General features: G+C 44.6%; 3 protein-coding genes; 1 reads left to right on the forward strand and 2 right to left on the reverse strand.

Annotated features, from left to right (window-relative positions):
• Positions 1-5,896: 5,896 nt before the first annotated feature.
• Positions 5,897-7,683, reverse strand: GSTUM_00003189001 (uncharacterized protein). XM_002836837.2 has 3 exons: positions 6,801-7,683; positions 6,505-6,743; positions 5,897-6,450 (listed from the first exon to the last, which is right to left on the reverse strand). The coding sequence occupies exons 1-3, from the start codon at positions 6,975-6,977 to the stop codon at positions 6,069-6,071; spliced, it is 798 nt and encodes a 265-aa protein (XP_002836883.1). The 5' UTR covers positions 6,978-7,683; the 3' UTR covers positions 5,897-6,068.
• A 6,511-nt stretch (positions 7,684-14,194) lies between these two features.
• Positions 14,195-15,044, forward strand: GSTUM_00003190001 (uncharacterized protein; the record flags this gene model as incomplete). XM_002836838.2 has 1 exon in its annotated part: positions 14,195-15,044. Exon 1 carries the CDS (start codon positions 14,805-14,807, stop codon positions 15,042-15,044), a length of 240 nt encoding a protein of 79 aa, XP_002836884.1. The 5' UTR covers positions 14,195-14,804.
• A 2,471-nt stretch (positions 15,045-17,515) lies between these two features.
• Positions 17,516-19,781, reverse strand: GSTUM_00003192001 (uncharacterized protein). XM_002836839.2 has 6 exons: positions 19,123-19,781; positions 18,839-18,950; positions 17,985-18,715; positions 17,830-17,935; positions 17,674-17,783; positions 17,516-17,596 (listed from the first exon to the last, which is right to left on the reverse strand). The coding sequence occupies exons 2-6, from the start codon at positions 18,923-18,925 to the stop codon at positions 17,590-17,592; spliced, it is 1,041 nt and encodes a 346-aa protein (XP_002836885.1). The 5' UTR covers positions 18,926-18,950; positions 19,123-19,781; the 3' UTR covers positions 17,516-17,589.
• Positions 19,782-20,039: the final 258 nt, after the last annotated feature.

Here is a 20,039-nt window from a genome sequence, read left to right on the forward strand (position 1 = left end):
AACTTTTCGCACAATTTCCTTTTCCGAACAGTAAGAAAAGAGAGGCTTAGCAAAGCGTCTCCGAGGGGGCGGTGGTACTTGGAGGAAGAAGGGTATGAGAACATTACGGATACATTATGGACAATCCCACCACCTCTTCCGAGTCAATGATCCCTCCTTTAGCCAATCAGTCGATAAAGTCTACTCGTACTTGTACTGTGCTACAATCACGTCGACCCAATCACATACATTCGCATAATATAATACGGTAAAGGTCTCATCTCCCATTAATGTTTGCAAAAATCTCCTCAAATACCACAGTACCCTCAAATGCCACGGGAATATATTATGTAAGTTTTTTTAATAGTTAATTAATTAATTTTTAAAATTTTAATGTAAAGAAAATTTTTATATTGTATATAATTCAGAGAACGAAAAATGTAAGTACAGAATTGAGAATTAAATTAGCAAGAAGAAATTTACTAGCCATGTGAGCGGCGACAAGTAACTGAATTGTGTCCAATTCCCCCACATGTTGAGCATTTTTGTCTAGGACGTACAGGCTCATCCGGTAAAATACCTAATTGATTGGCAATCAGTTGTCTTTGCTGAACTTCACCAACTCGAATGCGCTCTTTTCTGGGTCTTCCACGGGGCTTCCGAGTAATAGGCGGCTTCACATGTAGAGCAATAGGAATGATTCCCTCATGGGGTACAGCTGGTCTTCCATTTCCTTCATTATTCGTAATATCGACAGGAAGGAAGTTGTCCTCATAAAACAATTCCCAGGTAGCGATGGAAAAGCTATTAGGAAGGTAGTTTTGGACAGGCTGCCATGATGTCAGTGATAACAAGATAAAGTATGAAAGTGCAAGACAAACCTGGTTGATAGTCAAGATACAAGTTAAAGCATGTCCACATGGAATGCCATTCTCCTGATAGTTAGAACAAGAGCAAGTCCCATGGTCAAGGTCCACAAGTTTCACAGCTCCATTTGGCTGGGTAACATGTCTGTGACATTCATCTGCCATCAGAGCAATATTTTGTCTTGCTCACACCCTGCTTTGACCCAACAGTTGAGTACAAAATTTGGTATACAATATGGTAGGACTAGTCGCAGTGGCCTCTCTATATCGTTCAAAGCGTTGACCCATAAGCTTATGCCAAATTGCATTTAGTAACTCTACAATAGATAGCTCACGATCAAGCTTCAGAGTACTGTTAACTGACTCGACAATATTGGAAGTATCGTGGCCATACCGCTTCCCCGGAAAGAAAGCCTTTGCCCAAAGTGTTGGATCAGCATTACGTAAGTACTGCTCAGCCATCGGCTTGACTTCCTGGACCTTCACCATTGCTGCTTCAAATAATTCAATACTTGGTACTCTTGCAACAGCCTAAAAGAGGTTGGATAAGCCTCTTCCATAGGCAGTTACAAGGTTCTCCTTGAGGTGCTGGCAGCAATAAGCTCGGATAACAGTAGCCGGTAGGTTCTCGGAGGCCCTCACTAAATCTTTATCACGGTCGCTCATGAGTGTCACTTCCTCACTACTCATTTCTGGAATTACCTGTAGGAGATTTAACAGAAAATACTCCCAAGAGGAAGCATTCTCACTTTCCACAATTGACCAAGCAAGCAATAATGTCTTTCCATTTGCATCAACCATTACGGCAAGTAGGAGAGTTTGTACAAACTTCGTTTTTAAGAAGGTTCCATCTACAGCAATAAAGCGACGGCACAAGTGAAAAGAGTTCCGAGACTGGGAAGGACATATAAAGATTCTCTGAAATCGATGAGTGGTATCCTCTGATAATAGGCGGATATATGTATTTGGATTTGCTTGTAAGACAGAGTTAACATATTGAGGAAGCTGATGGAATCCCTCTCGTTAACCTTCGAGCGTATTATCTAGTAGATGACTCTTTAATCTAGATACTGCTTTGTATAACAAGGTCTCTCTAAACTGGATACGCAAACATTCGATAATTTCCCTAGGCTTAGTGGCTTGTGTAACATTTATGTATCTAGGTATATAGCATTGCAGCCAGGCTTGAGTACCAGATACACAAGTTCTTTTTTCACGATTGCCTGGAAGACATGTATGCTCAGTCACTAGAACGCCAATTTTAACATCCTCTTAGTTTGTATAGTGTGCTCTCACTCGCCACTGGCAGCCTTCAGTAGCACAAACATAGATAGCTCTTATACTATCACGATCAAGAACTCTAAAGCTGAACTTTTCTTTAACTGACCAATCCTCAATGGCTTCTCGTACTTTGGTAAAGTTGAGAAAAAGTTGTCCTAGTACCGGTACACCAGGGAGTTGAGAGAGTGCAGACATAATAGATAAGACTCCAAGTCTCAGAAATGGAATTAAAGAAAGACCAGCCAACGAGAGTAGAGACCGAGAAGCCAGAGAGCAAGGAGCTAGAGAGCGAGGAGCCAGAGTGCAAGACACCAAAGAGTGAGGAGTCAAAGAGTGTGGCACCAGAGAGCAAGGAGCCAGAGAGCAAGGAGCCAGAGAGCAAGGAGCCAGAGAGAGAGAAGCCGGAGCACGAGGAGTTGGAGAGCTAGGAGCTGGAGTGCGTGGAGTCAGAGAGCTAGGAGGTGGAGTGCGAGGAGCTGGAGAGTGAAGAGCTGGAGAGCTAAGAGATGTAGAGAGAACGAAGCAGAAAGCCAAAGGCTAGAAAGAGTGGAGAGCCCAAGGACAGGAAGAGCGAAGAACAAAATGCCTGAACAAGCCAGGAAAAGCCAAGAGAGACACAAAAAGAGGGAAGGCCACAGAGCAGATAGCCGAAGGAGATGTCCAGAGAGGGAAGCTCTGAGAGGGAATACCAAAGGCCGGAGACCAAAGATCAGAGAGAGAGAAGACTAGTGAGCAAGGAGAGCAGAGTAAAAGTTCAAGGCGGAAGAGTCAGAGCCAGAAGGGAAGAGCTAGGAGCAGAGAGAGACGGGCAAAGAGAGGCAAGCAAAGAAAGGCCAGCGATGAGTGGAGAGTGAAGCCTGAAGAGGAACGGACGGAGTACAGGACAAAGACTAGGAAGAGCAAAGAGTCTCAGGAGAGGAAGAGGAAAGAGTAAAATGCCAGAACAACCGGAGAAGAGCTAAAGGAAAAGCGAAAAAAGCGAAGATCGTGGAGCTGAGAGTGGAGGAAGATCTCCAGAGAGGAAGTACCAGCGAGTGAATACTGGAGACGGGAGAGTAAGGAGCAAAGAGGGAAGACCAGCGAACGAAGACTGGACAGCAAGAAGAGGAGAGCAAAGGAACGAGAGCGACAAGAGGAGACCCAAGAGTGCAGAGCAGAGGGCAGAGCACGGCGCCCAAGACCAGGAAGAGCACAGCACCCAAAGCCAGCAAAACTGAACACTAAAAGACCAGAAAAAGCTGAAAGCCAAGGGCGGAGTGAAGACTGAGCAGCAAAAAACCAGATGGAGCAGAGAGAGAGATGCGGCAGTAGGAGCAAGAGTGGGAAATAAGGGCGGATGTAGATTGGCTGAAAAGATGAAGTAGTGGAAGGGGAGGAAGTTTGTAGGGAAAAACTAAGTTGAGTGGGAGAAAAAAAAATGGTGAAGTAGAAAATATTTCTTCTCATATTCTGCCAATTCCCTATTACAACTGCCAAGACTAAGTAAATAATTTATAACCAGAAACCTAATTTGTATTTTATTTACATAGTAGAACTTACATAATATATTCCCGTGGTATTTGAGGGTACCGTGGCATTTGAGGGGATTTTTGCAAACATTAATGGGAGATGAGACCTTTACCGAATATAATAACTCACGAACCCAGAATCTAAGCGTAGGATTCATACCGCTACGCGAACCATTCAGCACGTATCCCACGGACCGAACTGCCACAATGCACCACTTTCTCGCGAGACTGCCAGCGGGGGGGGGGTGCTTCGATGTATACTCTACTTGGTTCCCGGACAAACCTTCCCTCACACTGGAACTACCCTTTGGCGATACCGATAGCATGGATACTAATTGTACTTTTTGCATTTCCACAATTTCTTTCGGTATGTAACCGCCCCCCCCCCCCGACGAGGTGGAAATCCGCAGTTTACCGAAGCGATGATCCACCTCTCTCTCTCTCTCTCTCCCTTTTTTTTAAAAAAATAAAATAAAGCAATTTCATCGCGAGCGGTGCATCCACAACCACCCGGTACGGAGTTGACATCACTCGTGATACTGACCAGGCAACCAACGAAGTATTGACAGCGCGTCCTGCTCTGCCATATCATGTTCCGCGCGGGGCTTATTGCTAGTATGATACCAGTACATGTCGGGTGGGTATCATTGATGGCTAGTGGGGAGTGGGCCGTCTTTCCTACTACGGATTCGAAGGTCAATTATCATTCACTACCATCCTACAGGCATGGACAGAGCTGTGGTATCGTAGGGTCGGTGTTTGAAGTGGGGTTTCGCGATTCGGAGTTTGTGGGAGCGCTCGATTCGATCCCGGAGTGTGTGTGTGTGTGGGGGGGGGGGGAGGTTATCGCCTTCATGTTGGAAAATGGTGGGGGCTGGTAAATACTGTACCTCCGCTTTATATCACAACTTATGATACCTCTTTGTAACAAAGCCACCGAGTGATGACTCGTGACCTGTGCCGACTGCAGGCCAGGAGGACCCTATAAGTATCAGAGTCATCCTTCCCCATTGAACACTTCCCGGCTATGATATTATACTATACCGGTACCTCGCTCACTGCACCGGACGCCTATCCCACTACCACCCACAATACCCCTCTCGAAAACGAGCGATAGGTAGATCAAAAATCCGTTTACTGAGCAGGGTCGAGCGAGACCGGGAGTGGGTGAGTGGGGTGCCTCTAAAACTCGGGTAACCCATCGCACAGAATATGATCTGGTATGTACCGGCAGAGGACTAAGGCCCTGTTTGGCATGTCAGAAAAACTGAGTATTTCTCTTATTCTCAGTTTTTTCTTCTTCTGTATTAAACTAAAATTTTCAAGAGGTGTTTGGTAGATATAAAAATACAATGGTATTTTAAAACTTTGTTTTTTTTTATTCTCAGTATTTTTTATTTTTATTTTTAGCCCTGTAATTCATCAAAGACAATTAGGATAGGAATAACTCATTATTTTTTTGATATCAAAATTAATTATATACTTGTTTTAAAAATTAAGTTATACTATTTCATAGGTTAGATTATATAGTATTTTGTTTCCAATAATATATATAATTCATCCTTGCATATATTCAATTAACGGTAAAGTAATAGATGTTTATCGGTTTTTTTTATTCTGTGTCATGCCAAACAGGGCCTAAGCTATCATACCTACCGTACTAAGCGTGCCCTGTCATCCCCGAAGAGGACTCTGTCTCGCGGAGTATGATACGGTAGCAATTTACTTACTACACCCCATCTTCGAACGATCCAGGACTCAATGGAACGGCACGGGCAACGACGGATAAGTTAGAGGATTTACACTACCGGTGATCCCACCGCGGAAGGCCCAACACGCGGATGGTCAATCGAGCACACACACACACAATGAAGTGTGGTCAGCCGGACGACCCTCTCGCCAAAACCTGACGAGCAGAACAAAACCCCTGCAACCACCCCATCCTGCCAGTACTCGAGTACGAGTACTATACTCAAATCACCCCACCACCACTCCCAATACTAAAAATAGGCGCTTCTCACTGATTCCTTGGCATACAGACACATTCTTATCCGCACCGTAGCGCCTTTTGGAGGCCTTGTGGGGCGCGAGCGCTTGTGTGGGGGGTTACGCGCGTACTATTGTCTGGTGCCGGCACCGGTATTTTCCGCGCTGGGTATGGGTATACAATGCGCTTGCTTGTTCACGCTTTGGTCAAGTCAGCTGTGGTGAATCACGATTAAGCTCCCCGGTTCAAAGGGCCGAGTGCAGTGTACGGGTGGATAGAGGATGAATGTATAATATTATAAAAACGAATCCTATAATCATGTATAACTTTATTGAGATTTCCACATCCAAAATTCTGCGGGGTGTGATAGTGTGGAGAGGATCCCGATCGTAAGGTACGAATATCCGTGAAGGTGAATGTTCATGTGGACCCCCAGTAGCGTGCATTCTACTCTTTACCATTGTTCAAACTTTCAATAGCTTCAATCCTAGCCGTGATAGCACTCAACTGCGCCGACAAATCCGGGATCGGGACACTAGTGCCGGTGCCGCTCGATTCCCACGAGGCTCCCTCGGACTTTGAAGTGCCGGTGGCTCCACGCATCCTGATTTCTCCTCGGAGAGTATTAATGTAGTCGACCGCTCCTCGGACCACCGCGTCGGGATTCATAGATCGGGTTCCCGGGACAGCCACCGCCAAAGCCGCAATCGAAGAACTTCGGACAGCCTGGTGAGATGAGGAATCATCATGGGCCGGGAGAGCGATCCTTCCCTCGCCACCGACAAAGTGGAGCCAGAAGCACATGGTAGCAGACAGGGCGAATGCGATGCTGTACATTCATTCAGTTTTAACGTTGAATATGTAATTTCGCAACAGTACTGACCACAAGAATGACATCCATACGATATGGAAGCCCCGGTTGGAACAGCGTCCCCAGCTGCGGCTGCACAGCGCGCCCCTAAGATGGCCGCTGAGAGTACACGCGCATGCCGTGACGATGCACCCTACCATTCCGACGAAGTCCATGTGTCCGTTTATGAACCAGAAACCGAACTGTCTGAGCAGGGTTCGTCTCCGGTGGAGGTACAGCGAGAGAGATGTGTACATCAGAATAACGCCGTTCTGTCAAAGTTAGCTACGAGTTTTGAGAAGGAAATGCGAAGACAGCATCATACGTACCGTAATTATGATAGGGTAAATGCTCGGGGACCAGCCACACATAAAGTGTAGAATTGTCTTGATCACGAGAACCGCGGAGAGGAAGGCCTGAACGAGGCGGGCGTACACCCATATTTCCTCCCCCAGGGAGAAGTCAACGTTGAGAAAGCCAGCCTTGTGGAGCGAGGGGTAGTCCATGTTGTTATGAGTCTTCCTTGTCGTATTCGAGGTATCTAATGATTTTCGGGGTGACAGTTGCTTGTAGTGGGGTAGGGTGGTGGTTTATAAAGCTCTGTTGGAACGGCCCCCACAAGCAATGAACTGATAATACTGATCTGCAAAAACCCCTGTAACTGGAAGAGCTCCGCACCGTATCATACCGTACACTCACTCACCTTCCCCCCAAGGCTAACGGCCCTTACTCTACCGGCACAGTCAGGCAAACGTGCAATTCCGGCAGAATGCCCCACTCGAGTACCGTACTAGTACAGTACGACCATCATAGCGTCCGAGCACACATTGCCCGAAGCGAGGCAGTGAGTCGGGCGTTTCAGAGGTTGAACATAACATTCTTGCCTTGTCGTTTCCACCGTCGCACGAATATAGCCACCTCATGCCATGGCCTGGATTGAACAGTCATGCTTGGAGCGGGTTAGCCCAAGTGATAGGCTCTACTATTACCCCACCGAGTCGTTGTTGGTTCATCGCTTTCTACTTGTAACTGACGCTTATCTTCCACCGTAAAGCAATGGCACTATGACAGCATAGCGGTATGATCTGGGTACGGCAAAGGCGTCTGAGAGTGCAAACCAACCCCCGGCCAGCCCCAAATATAGTCAACTCCAAATTCCCCTACCGGTCGCCCAACAGCCATAGCCCCTACCGTAGTCTAACTGGGAGGGTTATTCCAAACCACTCGTAGACTCGAGTACGGCACTCGTACTATTCGTGCCAAGGTTGTGGCTTCTGAAGTAATTTTGTGGCTTAAACCTCACAGCTTAATCATACTATCGCCACTCAACCTCTTCCTATAGCTGCACATCATTTTGTTTTATAATTCAAAATTACTAATCTGTATTATTTTAATATTATTGTATACCTATTTCTGAAACTTTGCTTTTTGCTTAATACCCATTACTATCAACCTGGATATTTTCTTTTTGTATGTATGAACTGCACATCTTTGTTTTACTTGTACCTTTATCTCATCCAAGAAAGGCTTACATTCTTCTTACTCAGCTTTTTTCTTGGCATTTATAGCCTTACATAGCTGCTTTTCAGCCTTTTCCACCTATGCACTCTTTTTTTTTTTTTACCATCTGTCTTGCTTCAGAGGTATAAATTGCACTACAATATTGATTCTGTCAATAGTTACTAGCATGACATCTAGCATTTTGAGCTTCCTCTACTGCTCACTGATGTTCTAAATTTTCCATAGCCAATGCTCTTGCCTGTACTAGTACCAATCCACCTTGTAGTATAGCTTTCATACATTCCTGAAAGCTAGGTGGTAGATAACTTGCTTTATTTAATAGCTCCTTACTTTGAGCTTAAGAGGTACCAATAGTCAAAGGAATCTCCAATGTAGATTCTGATGATAAGGATTCCAGCTATAATATTGGATTCACTGCCTCATGTAACTTTGAAATTACAACTTCCGGATTGAAAAGAATTAGTCCAGTTGCTCTGAAGGTGGATCAAATAGTAGAGTTTAAAGATTTGCTACCATATAGAGTTGATAGTATTTAGGAATTCTGCCTTATCAAAGTCTCCACATCTTGTTCGTATTGCTGCCTCTACAGCCTCTGCATGGTAATATTTGTAGAACTGACAGATGACTACATCTAGTAGTTGGAGAAGGGGCTTAAACGTGGAGAGAGTGTTAGGCGGAGACAACTTGATAGACTTCAAGGTTGTCTAGGCCAATGGAGATTCGTTTTTGTAGACAGAGATTGTCTAGGAAGGCTCAGACTTTACTCGTTTCGTTTATAACTACTAGGAGCGAAGTAAAATAGGTAAAGTAAGGTAGAATCTTAAAAACAATATTATATTGTTAAGGTCTCTTCTCCGTTGCTTGATGATGTCTAAAGCTTTGGGAGGCACTCGATATTTATATTCTGCGTCTGAGTGTTCGCTGACTACATCTATTTATCATACAACTATGTACTTCTGCAATCGTAATTCGCAACGTCGAGTTTTCTTCCAAGGTGCAAACACCTGTGGACCTTGAAAACCATCACACCCTCTTCAGTAATTATGATATTTCTTTTTAGGAAATGTGCTGTCCCCAATAGTAATATCCCGATTAGCAGAGTTTTTAGACTTATGGCCTAGTTCCTAAGTCGAACTGAATTGGCTCCAATTGTCTTTGCCATTGATAAAATAATCAGTCTTATCCACGGCTATATCTGCAAAGGGGGTCGTCATTATAACCATTGTAGGTCGTCTGACTTCGATCCTTTGTAACTCTATACCCAACTGATATATTTTCTCTGGATAACTTCCTATTAACTTGCAGGAAGCTATTCCACCAGATTGGTAATTAATCCCTTGGTCGGCAACCTTTGGTTGCTCTCTGGGTAGTAGGTTTCAGTAACCATTGTAGTATTGAGAATCACCCATGGCTACGACACGTTCCGAAACCCAGTTACAACACTCCATGAAGTTCGTTGAATTCTTTGGTAATGTCTTTTGGAGTTCTAGACTCTTCTGGTGGATGTAAATGTATTGGTCTCTAGTAGAGATCCTTTACCATTTGATACCATCTCTTTGTGCGAAATCGTCCTGTTACCTACGGCCCATGCCAAAGGTGTCATGTCTTTGAAGCCAAGTCACTCTCTGAGTAGCTGACGGAATTACTCTGTTCCACTTCCCAGACCTAGCCGAAGGTCGCCTCTCATATATCCTGTGAACAGGATCCGGTCGGACGGACGACGACGACGTATATGGTGTTATTCTAACACCTTCAATTCTGTGGTAATGTAGTCACAGGACGCAACTGAGATTAATATATATGATGACGCGAGGGCCCCGTAAGGGAGCCGGAGGGGGGTGTTGGAGACCAGAGATTCCGATTCTGAGTGGGGTTAACCTACTTAGGGTGGTTCCTAGGTATTGGGTTCTGGTATTCCTAACAGAGAGGCAGAATACAATAATCTTATTATGCTCACAGTAATCAAGAAACTCTTTTATACAGTGTAATCTAAAACCATCAATAAGGAGGAGGCGATAGGTACCCTTAAGTTGCTATGAAGAAAACTGAATAAAGTGGCTTAGCCACTTCATTGTTAACTTATCATTGGTATAGTGTGTTTCAGATGTACCAATTAAATAATCATTTAGAATTTTGTTGTAGTGTACTATAACTCTTGATGTATGTGTCACGAACGTGGTTTAGCGAGAAAAGAGTTTTCACGTGACACATGGTTATAAGTCACAGGTATGTTATTGTTTCACGCATATGACCTATTCGGGTTATATGATTTGTTATGTGTGGGATTTGTGATGCTTTCGCACATGGCTCAAGTATGAGTCATGGGACATGCACCTGACGAGTGTGCCTTATGGGTAAGCCTTGCGCATATGATTTATGTTTCGCACATGACCTCATTATGATGTCATGGGTTTCGTGCATATGACTCAGTCGAGTCATATGACTTGTTTATTGCGTTATGATTGGTTTATGAGTTTTGCACATGACATTGCTATGAGGTCATGGGTTTTGAGCATGTGATCACTTTGGTCATATGACTAGTTTGTTATGATTTAGTTTCGCACATGTGACCACTTTAGGTCACATGACTAAAGGCGGGAAGAACACTATATAAGGAGGCCGATGCGGCCGAGGAAGATAGGTTCTTCACGCTTTATTCTAAGTACTTTTCCTACTTATTACTTTAGCGAATATAAAACACTTTTACGATCTTTATCTTTATTGCATTGTTATCGTTATGCCAAGGAAGGCACTTTACGAAGAAGAGTTAGAGAAAGCTTACGATAGGCGTTCCCGGTAGAAGACAAGGGTCTTGTACTATCGGTAACGTAGGCAGAGGCCTAGAGCTATCGTAAGACAAAGGAAAAAGAAGACAGGAAGAGAAGTATCGTTCCCCGTCGCCAAGCACTAACTATCCAGAGAGGGATTGTTACAGTATGATACAAGAAATGTTAATCATATGTGGTAATACCTCTCCATTACCACTTATAGTTTCACATACTATGATAAGCTGACAGTTGATAGAGCTTTCCATATAATACTCCTGATTTGGATCTTGGGTTATTATCTACTAGTCCCTTCCAATGTCAATCCAGAATCCTGTTTTATCGAAGTTAGATTGGTCTTGAGTCTGAATATCATGCTCCTCACAAATTGCTTGATATTTCTAAAACTATACTTGTCTGTCATATAGTTGATAAACATTTTTCCTATCAATATCAATAGTTTTGTGCTTGCAAACAAAGTATTTGGAATGGTAATCATGGAACAGACTAGCCCAGTAGTTAGTAACTTTAGGAGCTGAGAGTAGACCACTATGTGAGTATCATAATATAGCATTTTGTTAGGAATACCTGAATTCAATACCTAGAAACCACTCTAAGTAGAGTGACCTTACTCGAAATTGGAACCTCTGGTCTCCAACACCCCCCTCCAGCTCCCTTATGAGACCTGCACATCATTATACATACTTATCACAGTTGCGCTCTGTGACTATTGGGCCATGGAATTTAAGCTGTAAGAATACCACCATATATGTCACTACCGTCTATCTGACCGGATCCTGTTTACAGGATATATGAGAGGGGACCTTTGGCTAAGTCTGGAAATGGAGTGAATCTGTCAACTACTCAGAGAGTTACTAGGCTTTAAAGATATGACATCTGTGGCAAGAGCTATAAGTAACAGGACATTTTTATATAAAGATCTAATATCGAATGTTAAAGGATATCTACAAGAGACCAATACATTCGCACATACCCTATAATTACTAGATGAGTCTAGAACTCTGAGAAACACTACCACAGAAGCCAATGGACTTCACAGAATGCTACAACCAGACCTAGCAATGAGTTGTGATTGGGGGAATAATTCTCAACACTAGAATAACAACTGAAACCCTGTTACTTAGAGCAATCAAGAGTTGCTGACCAAGGGATTATCTACCAATCTGATAGAATAGCTTCCTGTAAATTAGTTGGAAGTTATCTGAAAGATATCAGTAGATTGGATCCAAAGTTATGGAGGTTAAAAGTCAGGCGATTTAGGAAGGTTGAAATTGTTACTACCTCTACAGATACAATCTACAGATAAAACTGATCATTTTATTGATAAAGGAGACAATTGGGACCAACTCAGTTCAACTTGAGAACTAGGCCATAAGTCTAATGACTCTGAAGATTGAATAATTACTATTGGAACAGTATAGTTCCTAGTTAGCAATATCGTAATTAACGAAGAGGGTGTGGTGATTTTTAGGGTCTCCAGTTGTTTACTGCTAGGTGGAGACAACTTGATAGACTTCAAGATTGTCTAGGCCAATCGAGATTCGTTTTTCTAGATGGAGATTGTCTAGGAAGGCTCGGACTTGGCTCGTTTCGTTTATGACTACTAGGAGCAAAGTAAATTAGGTAAAGTAGGGTAGAATTGTAAAAACAATATTATATTGTTAAGGTCTCTTCTCCGTTGTCTTGACTGATGTCTAAAGCTTGAGAGGCACTTCGATATTTATATTCTGCGTCTGAGTGTTCGCGGACTACATCTATTTATCATACAACTATGTACTTCTTTAATCTTAATTCGCAACGTCGAGTTTTCTTCCAAGGCGCAAATACCTGTGGACCATGAAAACCATCACACCCTCTTCGGTAATTACAATATTTCTTTTTAGGAAACGTACTGTCCCCAATAGTAATATCCCAATTAGCAGAGTCTTTAGACTTATAGCCTAGTTCCTAAGTCGAACTGAGTTGGCTCCAATTGTCTTCGCCATTGATAAAATGATCAGTCTTATCCACGGCTATATCTGCAAAGGTGGTCGTCATTACAACCATCGTAGGTCATTTGATTCCAACCCTTTGTAACTCCATACCCAACCGATAGATTTTCTTTGGATGACTTCCTATTTACTCGCAGGAAGCCACTCCACTAGACTGGTAATTAATCCCTCGGTCGGCAACCTTTGGTTGCTCTCTGGGTAGTAGGTTTCAGTAACCATTGTAGTATTTGAGAATCACCCCATGACTACAACGTGTTCCGAAACCCAGTTGCAACACTCCATGAAGTTCGTTGGCTTCTTTGGTAGTGTCTTTTGGAGTTCTAGACTCTTCTGGTGTATGCAATTGTATCGGTCTCTAGTAGAGATCCTTTACTATTTGATACCATCTCATTATGCGAAATCGTCCCATTACCTACAGCCCATGCCAAAGGTCTCATATCTTGGAAGCCTAGTAACCCTCTGAGTGGTTGACGGAATTACTCCATTCTACTTCCCAGGCCTAGCCGAAGGTCCCCTCTCATATATCCTGCGAACAGGATCTGGTCAGATGGACGGCGGCGACATATACAGTATTATTCTAACACCTTCAATTCTGTGGTAATGTAGTCACAGGATGCAACTGAGATTAATATATGTGATAACGCGCGGGCCCCGTAAGGGAGCCGGAGGGGGGTGTTGGAGACCAGAGATTCCAATTCCAAGTGGGGTTACTCTACTTAGGGTGGTTTCTAGGTATTGGGTTCTGGCATTCCTAACATTTACATCTTTGAAGAATACCCAACCTGGCATATTATAACCAGAGAGGTGTATAGTTTGTATAATAGATAAATTTAGTCTGCGAACACTCAGACACAGAATATAAATACCAAAGTGCTTCCCAAGCTTTTAGACATCATCAAGCAATGGAGAAGAGACCTTAACAATATAATATTGTTCTTATAATTCTATTTTACTTTACCTACTTCACCTTCCTCTTAGTAGTCATAAATGAAATGAGTATATATTTCAAGCCTTCTTAGACAATCTCCCTCTCCAGAAACGAATCTTGGTTGGCCTAGACAACTCTGAGTCTTACAGGTTGTCTCTGCCCAACACATTTTCACAACCTGAAATTATTTGAAGGCGTATACTAGTTCTAATTACATTTAGGCGATCTAGATATTGGCAGACTACAAGTTCTTGATCAACTAAAAGAACATGGTTTGGGTAAACTCGTTTCTGTTTTAATTGAACACCCTGCAGGTGAGCTCAGAGTCTTCATAAAAGTACTTCAAATTTGCTTGCAATTGCAGCTACATTTGGATACTATTCTTGACTGCTGTGAATGGAGATAATAGCACACTGAATTCTGATTTCAATATTGGCATAGGGGTCAACATGTTGACTTGGAAGGACAAAGAAGGTTGCTGGAGCCATAGTTGATAGTGAAAGAGATAATCATCAATATTAGAGATAATTTAAGGAATATAAACTAACAAGATGCCTGAATAATTTACAAAATTATATTTAATTATAATACTATATTGAGTGATGATAGTATGATTAAGCTGCGAGGTTTGATTAAGCCACAAAATTACTTCAGAAGCCACAACCTTTGCACGAGTACACCAACCCCGCCGCACCCAATGAAGTAATACATCAGCCAACCTTTGCTCCATATAGCCAATCAGCCCAAAGGGGGAAATGATAGTCTGTGTAATAAGCGGCTCTGAATAACCCAAGCATTGGTCCATTTGTCATGCTCTCTCCCTGTTGTGTATGATACACTCCAAATGCAACCCCCAAAACCGCGCTCTGTGATGACCACTAGGACCGAAGCCCTGCCAGTGAAGGAACAAAATTCTCGGGAAGCCAGAGAGGCTTATGAATGAACAGCGGTAGCGTGTCCGCCGTACCAGTGAGCTATTGCACACGAGAAGCAGCATTTAACCCGCGAAGAGGGGTTGGAGTGGGGAGTATTATTTCACCAAATTTAAGAGAGAGGGGGGGGGCGAGGGAGGCAGCAAACTTTTATCCATTCTAGCAAACAAATGCCATGACCCGGCGCTTATCGGTAGGACTACCTGCACCCTGTTCGGGAAAACCTGTATTCCGGAACACCAGCAACCCCGGTATGGGAAATGCCAAAGGAAGCAGATACAAGCTGGGAAAAACTCGGGTGACATTTTGTGACTCCCCATCAAACATTCAAGCTCACTATGATACTATCATGCCGACCATGTGCAGGAAATGCAAATCAAGTCAAATCTATCATAGCCAATGTTTTCCAAGATAGCACCACTGCATGTAACGCAAAGCCAAACATTACCACCAGCACCACTCCCCCATCCCTCCCCTCAACATCAAAACAGCTCAATCAAAAAAAAAAAAAAAAAAAAACCAACTCAGATCAGAACACCTCCCTTCTACACAATCCGGCACCCAATCCTCTCCCCCTGAGCAATTTTCAAACCAAGGCGTCCCCCAACCCTCCTAACACCATCCCGAACAGAGACAGCCCAATCCAGCACAATCGAAGAACTAGCACGCTCACAGTCTCGGCACACTATCCTACCCCGAAGCTGTGGGTTTGCCCGCACAATCGTGTCGAAGGTGATGAGTGGGTTTGCGGGGCGAGTGTTGGACATTTTGATTTGTGATGTGTGTGTTCTTGCCCGGATGATGGAGTGTGGAAGAAGGGGTTTTTATGCTTCTTGGAGATTGCTCTTTTCAAGATTTGTACAATTCGATTGGAAATGGTTTTTTTACTTTCAAGGCAGGGAGCATGGCATTTTTGACTGCAGGTTGGATTTTGGCCCAGGTGGCTGGCTTTCCGAGTGTGTCCTGACGCTTCGCGTAGTTATTCAAGTGGAAGACCGCCGCAGTGACATACGAAACTACGCCATTCACACATCTGCTCATGGAAGACGCCGAGTTGCAGATCATCATGGTATATTGATAAAAGATGCTGTATCCAAGTTACACTTTGCACCTCTGCGAGAGTGGTCGGAGTCATAATGTATCACCCACACAAAATCTCCTAATTAATAGAGCCAACAAAGCGCACTTCCGAAAAACCCTCCCTCACACCCGACTCAGGGGAATCACTCCACTTGGAGTTCGGCAATTCCAATCCCCAAAACTTAAATATGTGTGCTTGGAGCTATTGCGTTACTAATATTTAAATCGCCTAAACTTATTCGTGTCCAGCAATAAGGTGTGCTTCTCCTAATTCCTGGACTCTATGGAGGAAGAGTGCAAAAAGTATCAGCGTTGGCGAGCCCGTCAGGTTTTGGGTACGGCCAGAATGAACCCAGGCCATTTCCGGAATGGCCCAGTTGAACCACTCCTGGCTAACCAGCAAGTGGACGGGAGTTCAGGGCGTGTAAGCAATGTCACCAGTGAGCATCGCACACCCCCCCCATGAGCAATAGGCAAATTTCATATCAGACCAAAAGGTTTACGACAAAAACCACCACTACTACCCCACCACCCACTCCCCCATCCCTCATGTCTACGATATATGCCATGAAACACCTCACTCTAAACACCCTACTACCTTTCATCCTCAACTCGATATCCACCCCCACGACCATAATCGTAAACCGAGGGATGTAAGTTAAGGTGTAGCCACAACGACCCGGCAGCAAACCCTATACAGGCCAACACGCCTCACACATCCCATGGACAAGCAAGACCGAATCAGAGAGCGAAATATGAATGGATGGGGCGAACATGCGGACTCCCCAAGAAACCTCCCGCTCGTGCTTAAACTCCCGTGATGCGCATAGCATTGGACTCGTTTGTTAGCCAGGTTTTCCCTACAAGTTTACCACCGGGCCCACGGGAACGCACGGTGGGCTCCGGCTACATCAATGGATTTAAGAAACGAAAGAAAGAAAGGAAATGGATTCGAAATATATGGTATGTAGTAAAAGGTTTATTCTATGGAAAACAGCGGCACTTTGGGTATCTAAAATCCTGAACGGAGGCTATCTATCATACACAGCGCGCTGGCACAGTGCAGAGGTGCAGTTGTTTCAGTCCTCGCACCCTGTTGGAAGTAAACCTTGTTTCAATCACCGTGGTCTATATAATATTAGCTAAAATGGAGAGAATATTGGCTACGCTAGAGCGCTAGGAACTGATACCGAGGTTTTTACAAAGGATATGGACAAGTGAATGGATAGGGTGTAGCAAAGCGATACACCTGTATTCACGCGGTACGCCACGTACTCGCCAGCAGAGGCATCACCAGAAAGGTTATAAAAGGGACTCCATTCAAAGAGTGTCTAAATTGTGCCGAATTAACCATTCGACTACTTAGAAAAGGCTCTACAGCGTAGGGAACCATGACGGGTCGGGAAGAATAGACTCTTTACACCATGTGCTACGCAGTCGAAAACTCCCTACCTAGGAAAGCGGCGAAAAATAGGGCAAATGACGGGCTACGATACCCACTCGTACTTGCACAGTACGAGTACTCGAGTACCGCTATCATATAATTGGAAAATGTACAAAGCCTTATCAGAATAGGCAACTCCAACAGCATAGGTTAGTCTATTCATTCGAGGTTCCACCTACTACTCGCACCTTTGACATTGCTTCAAGTAGACTATTACGAGTGACGGGCAATGAACCTAAACCGTGAGGTGTACCCACATGTGCTCACAAACACATCAGGCTCCGCATTCACGGTTACATCTAAGGTAGTTTAGGCGCATCACATCATGCCACATCACATCATATAATCACGACTTGCGAACATAAGTTGAAAAAGCATTAATTCTTATCGCCGAAAATGCCGTAGGTTGTGAACGTCCGCAACACGATAATGATATCTAACCCCTATTTTTTGTCAAACTCCGAAAAAAAGCAGGATATTAGAGTAGAGATTAGGATTGGGAAGGAAAAAAACTCCCTACAAGAGGCACTCTCCCAAGGCGCAGCGAACGAGACTACAACCAGCTCTAATGGTTTCTCTAGCACTAATGCTCTCTGGGCCATCCCCGGAGAGGGCGGGGTTGACCTCGACCTGGCCAATGTTAGTAGAGGCCAATAAATAACGAAAGGAGTCATACGAGATCCATAGCCACGAGATATCCAGTCTCATGGATAACCTCGCATATAAAGTCTCCTTCTCTCAGGGTGAGTCCACCACGTACGGGAGTACCAGTGCTCGGGGCGCTATCTCAATTGGTAAGAGAAAGGCGTAAGTAGAGAAACGGAAACCTACACATATGGGTCCAAGGCGTCAACGTCGAAACTCAAGTGAATTGGCATACCCTCTTGTCCGGGGCCACAATTGATATGGTCAAGAGCCATGTCCATAACCTTGCCAATACCGTGTTTGTCAATATCGTGCATGCTGAAAGCGCGGATGCCATGATCTTTAAGTATCTTCTTCTCAGGAATATCGACGTCACGAAGGCCAATGTAAACAATCTTGGAAGGGTTGACTCTATGCTCATCCTTAATCCAACCAAAGACATCAGGGTTTTCCTTGGGTGGTCTGGCAATCCCAGTCAAAAAGGAAACAGGCATGCCATGAATATTGCCAGAACCAGAAGATTCAGGGGTGTTGATATCTGCATGGGCGTCAACCCAGACAAGGGCCATCTCAGAGCCATTGTGACGTTCACGGATTGCCTTTGCAGTGCCGGCAACAGAACCAATAGCAATAGAGTGATCACCTCCCAAGGTGAGAACAAGGCGTCCTTTGGAAGCATGCTCGTAAACTTGGTCGCAGAGAGCATGCGTAACACTGGAAACAGCAATGGGATTGATCATGGGAGCCTTTGCTCCAGCAGTGCGTAGCGGAAGGTCGGTTCCCGGTACGGGAAGGTGTTTCGCATAACCATGGACAACCCCATCGTGATAAAGAGTGTATTCCAAGGTCTCTTGAATATCGGCCAAGAGCCCAGACTCAATCAAAGCGGAAGGAGCGGCATCAACACCGGATTTGCACTACTCAAAAAGCTAATGAGGCTCAAAAGCACCACACTGACAAACAAACACAAACATGAAGCTCCCGGGGGGGGGGTATCGGGAAAGCAGAAGGACACAAGGGGGGATATATTTCAAACATACCTGGCCACCCGAGAATCCAACAGCAACTAATCCAAGCTGGTCCTTTGCGGGAAGGAACTTGGTAGCAATAGTTGAAGGAGCAGTCATTTTGACGGTTCGAATGAGAGATGCTCTTTGAAAGTCGAAGGATGAGAAAGATGGCCGCGGGGTGAGTGCAAAGATTGGAAGAAGGGCAGGAAGGTAAGGAAAGGAAAGTTTGTGGGAGGACCGGGAAGATTAGGAAGAATTGAAGGGAGGCTCAAGGGAAAGTGTAGGATATAAGGAAGGAAGGTAGCTTAACTTACGCGATCACTAATTGAAGGGTAACTTATGGAACATAAGCACAGAAGTGGACAAGTTGGCGCAAGCTATGAGGCTGAAGGGAAGATAGGAGGAGGGGAGAGGGGAGAGAGAGAGAGAGAGAGAGAGTAGGGAGAAATGGCGAAAGGAAGAAATGGAGAGGAGCTTGGTTCCTTAAATCATGTTTTCCCCCCGTGTTGTCCGAAGCCCAGACCACTACCACAGCCACCACCAGGAACCAACTACCAGGATATATCATACATACGATACTTAGTATGACACAACCTCCCGCGCGACAAGCCTTCCCTTCCACCTTTCCAGCTCTATTCTTCCGCTCCAGTTTGCGCAGAACCCGGGCGTGCGGGTCACATGGAGCATGAAAATCATCGCCAACTGGCCAACCCATTTTGCCCACACACACACGCACTCACATACAAAAGGCTATCAACGGCCCTGATGTTTTCCCCCCTCCTCGAATTCTTGTTTTACTTTATCTCCTTCCTCCTTTCCCATCCCCATCCTTTACGTAAACCGTATGGAGCGTTCCCCGCCGCTCGGTCTTATCGAGTTACCGGTATCGAGTCTAACACTTAGGGGCAGGTGCAGCCCTTGATAGCGGTGCGAGGATGGAAGCCTAACACTTAGAGGCAGTCAGGGCCGGGAGTGCAGTTGGGAAGCTCGCGTGCGATTGAACTTAGGGGAATTGAGGGGGGTTTTATCATATTTCGGCTTTTGATCGGCCCCTCATCTCGTGGTTGAAGGGATCCCCGATGCTTGGCATGGGGGAGGTGTGGGTAGAGGACAGGGATCAGAGTGATGCCGGGGTATCTGTTGTCTCTCCCTTTTCTTTAGTTTTTTCCTAGAAAGAAAGTACCCCCCCGTTCCAAGCCTCCCGTGTTCTACCATACAAGTACTCCTTTTG

This window comes from Tuber melanosporum (assembly GCF_000151645.1).
Source record: "Tuber melanosporum whole genome shotgun sequence assembly, scaffold_162, strain Mel28".
In the NCBI taxonomy this organism is placed as follows: domain Eukaryota; kingdom Fungi; phylum Ascomycota; class Pezizomycetes; order Pezizales; family Tuberaceae; genus Tuber; species Tuber melanosporum.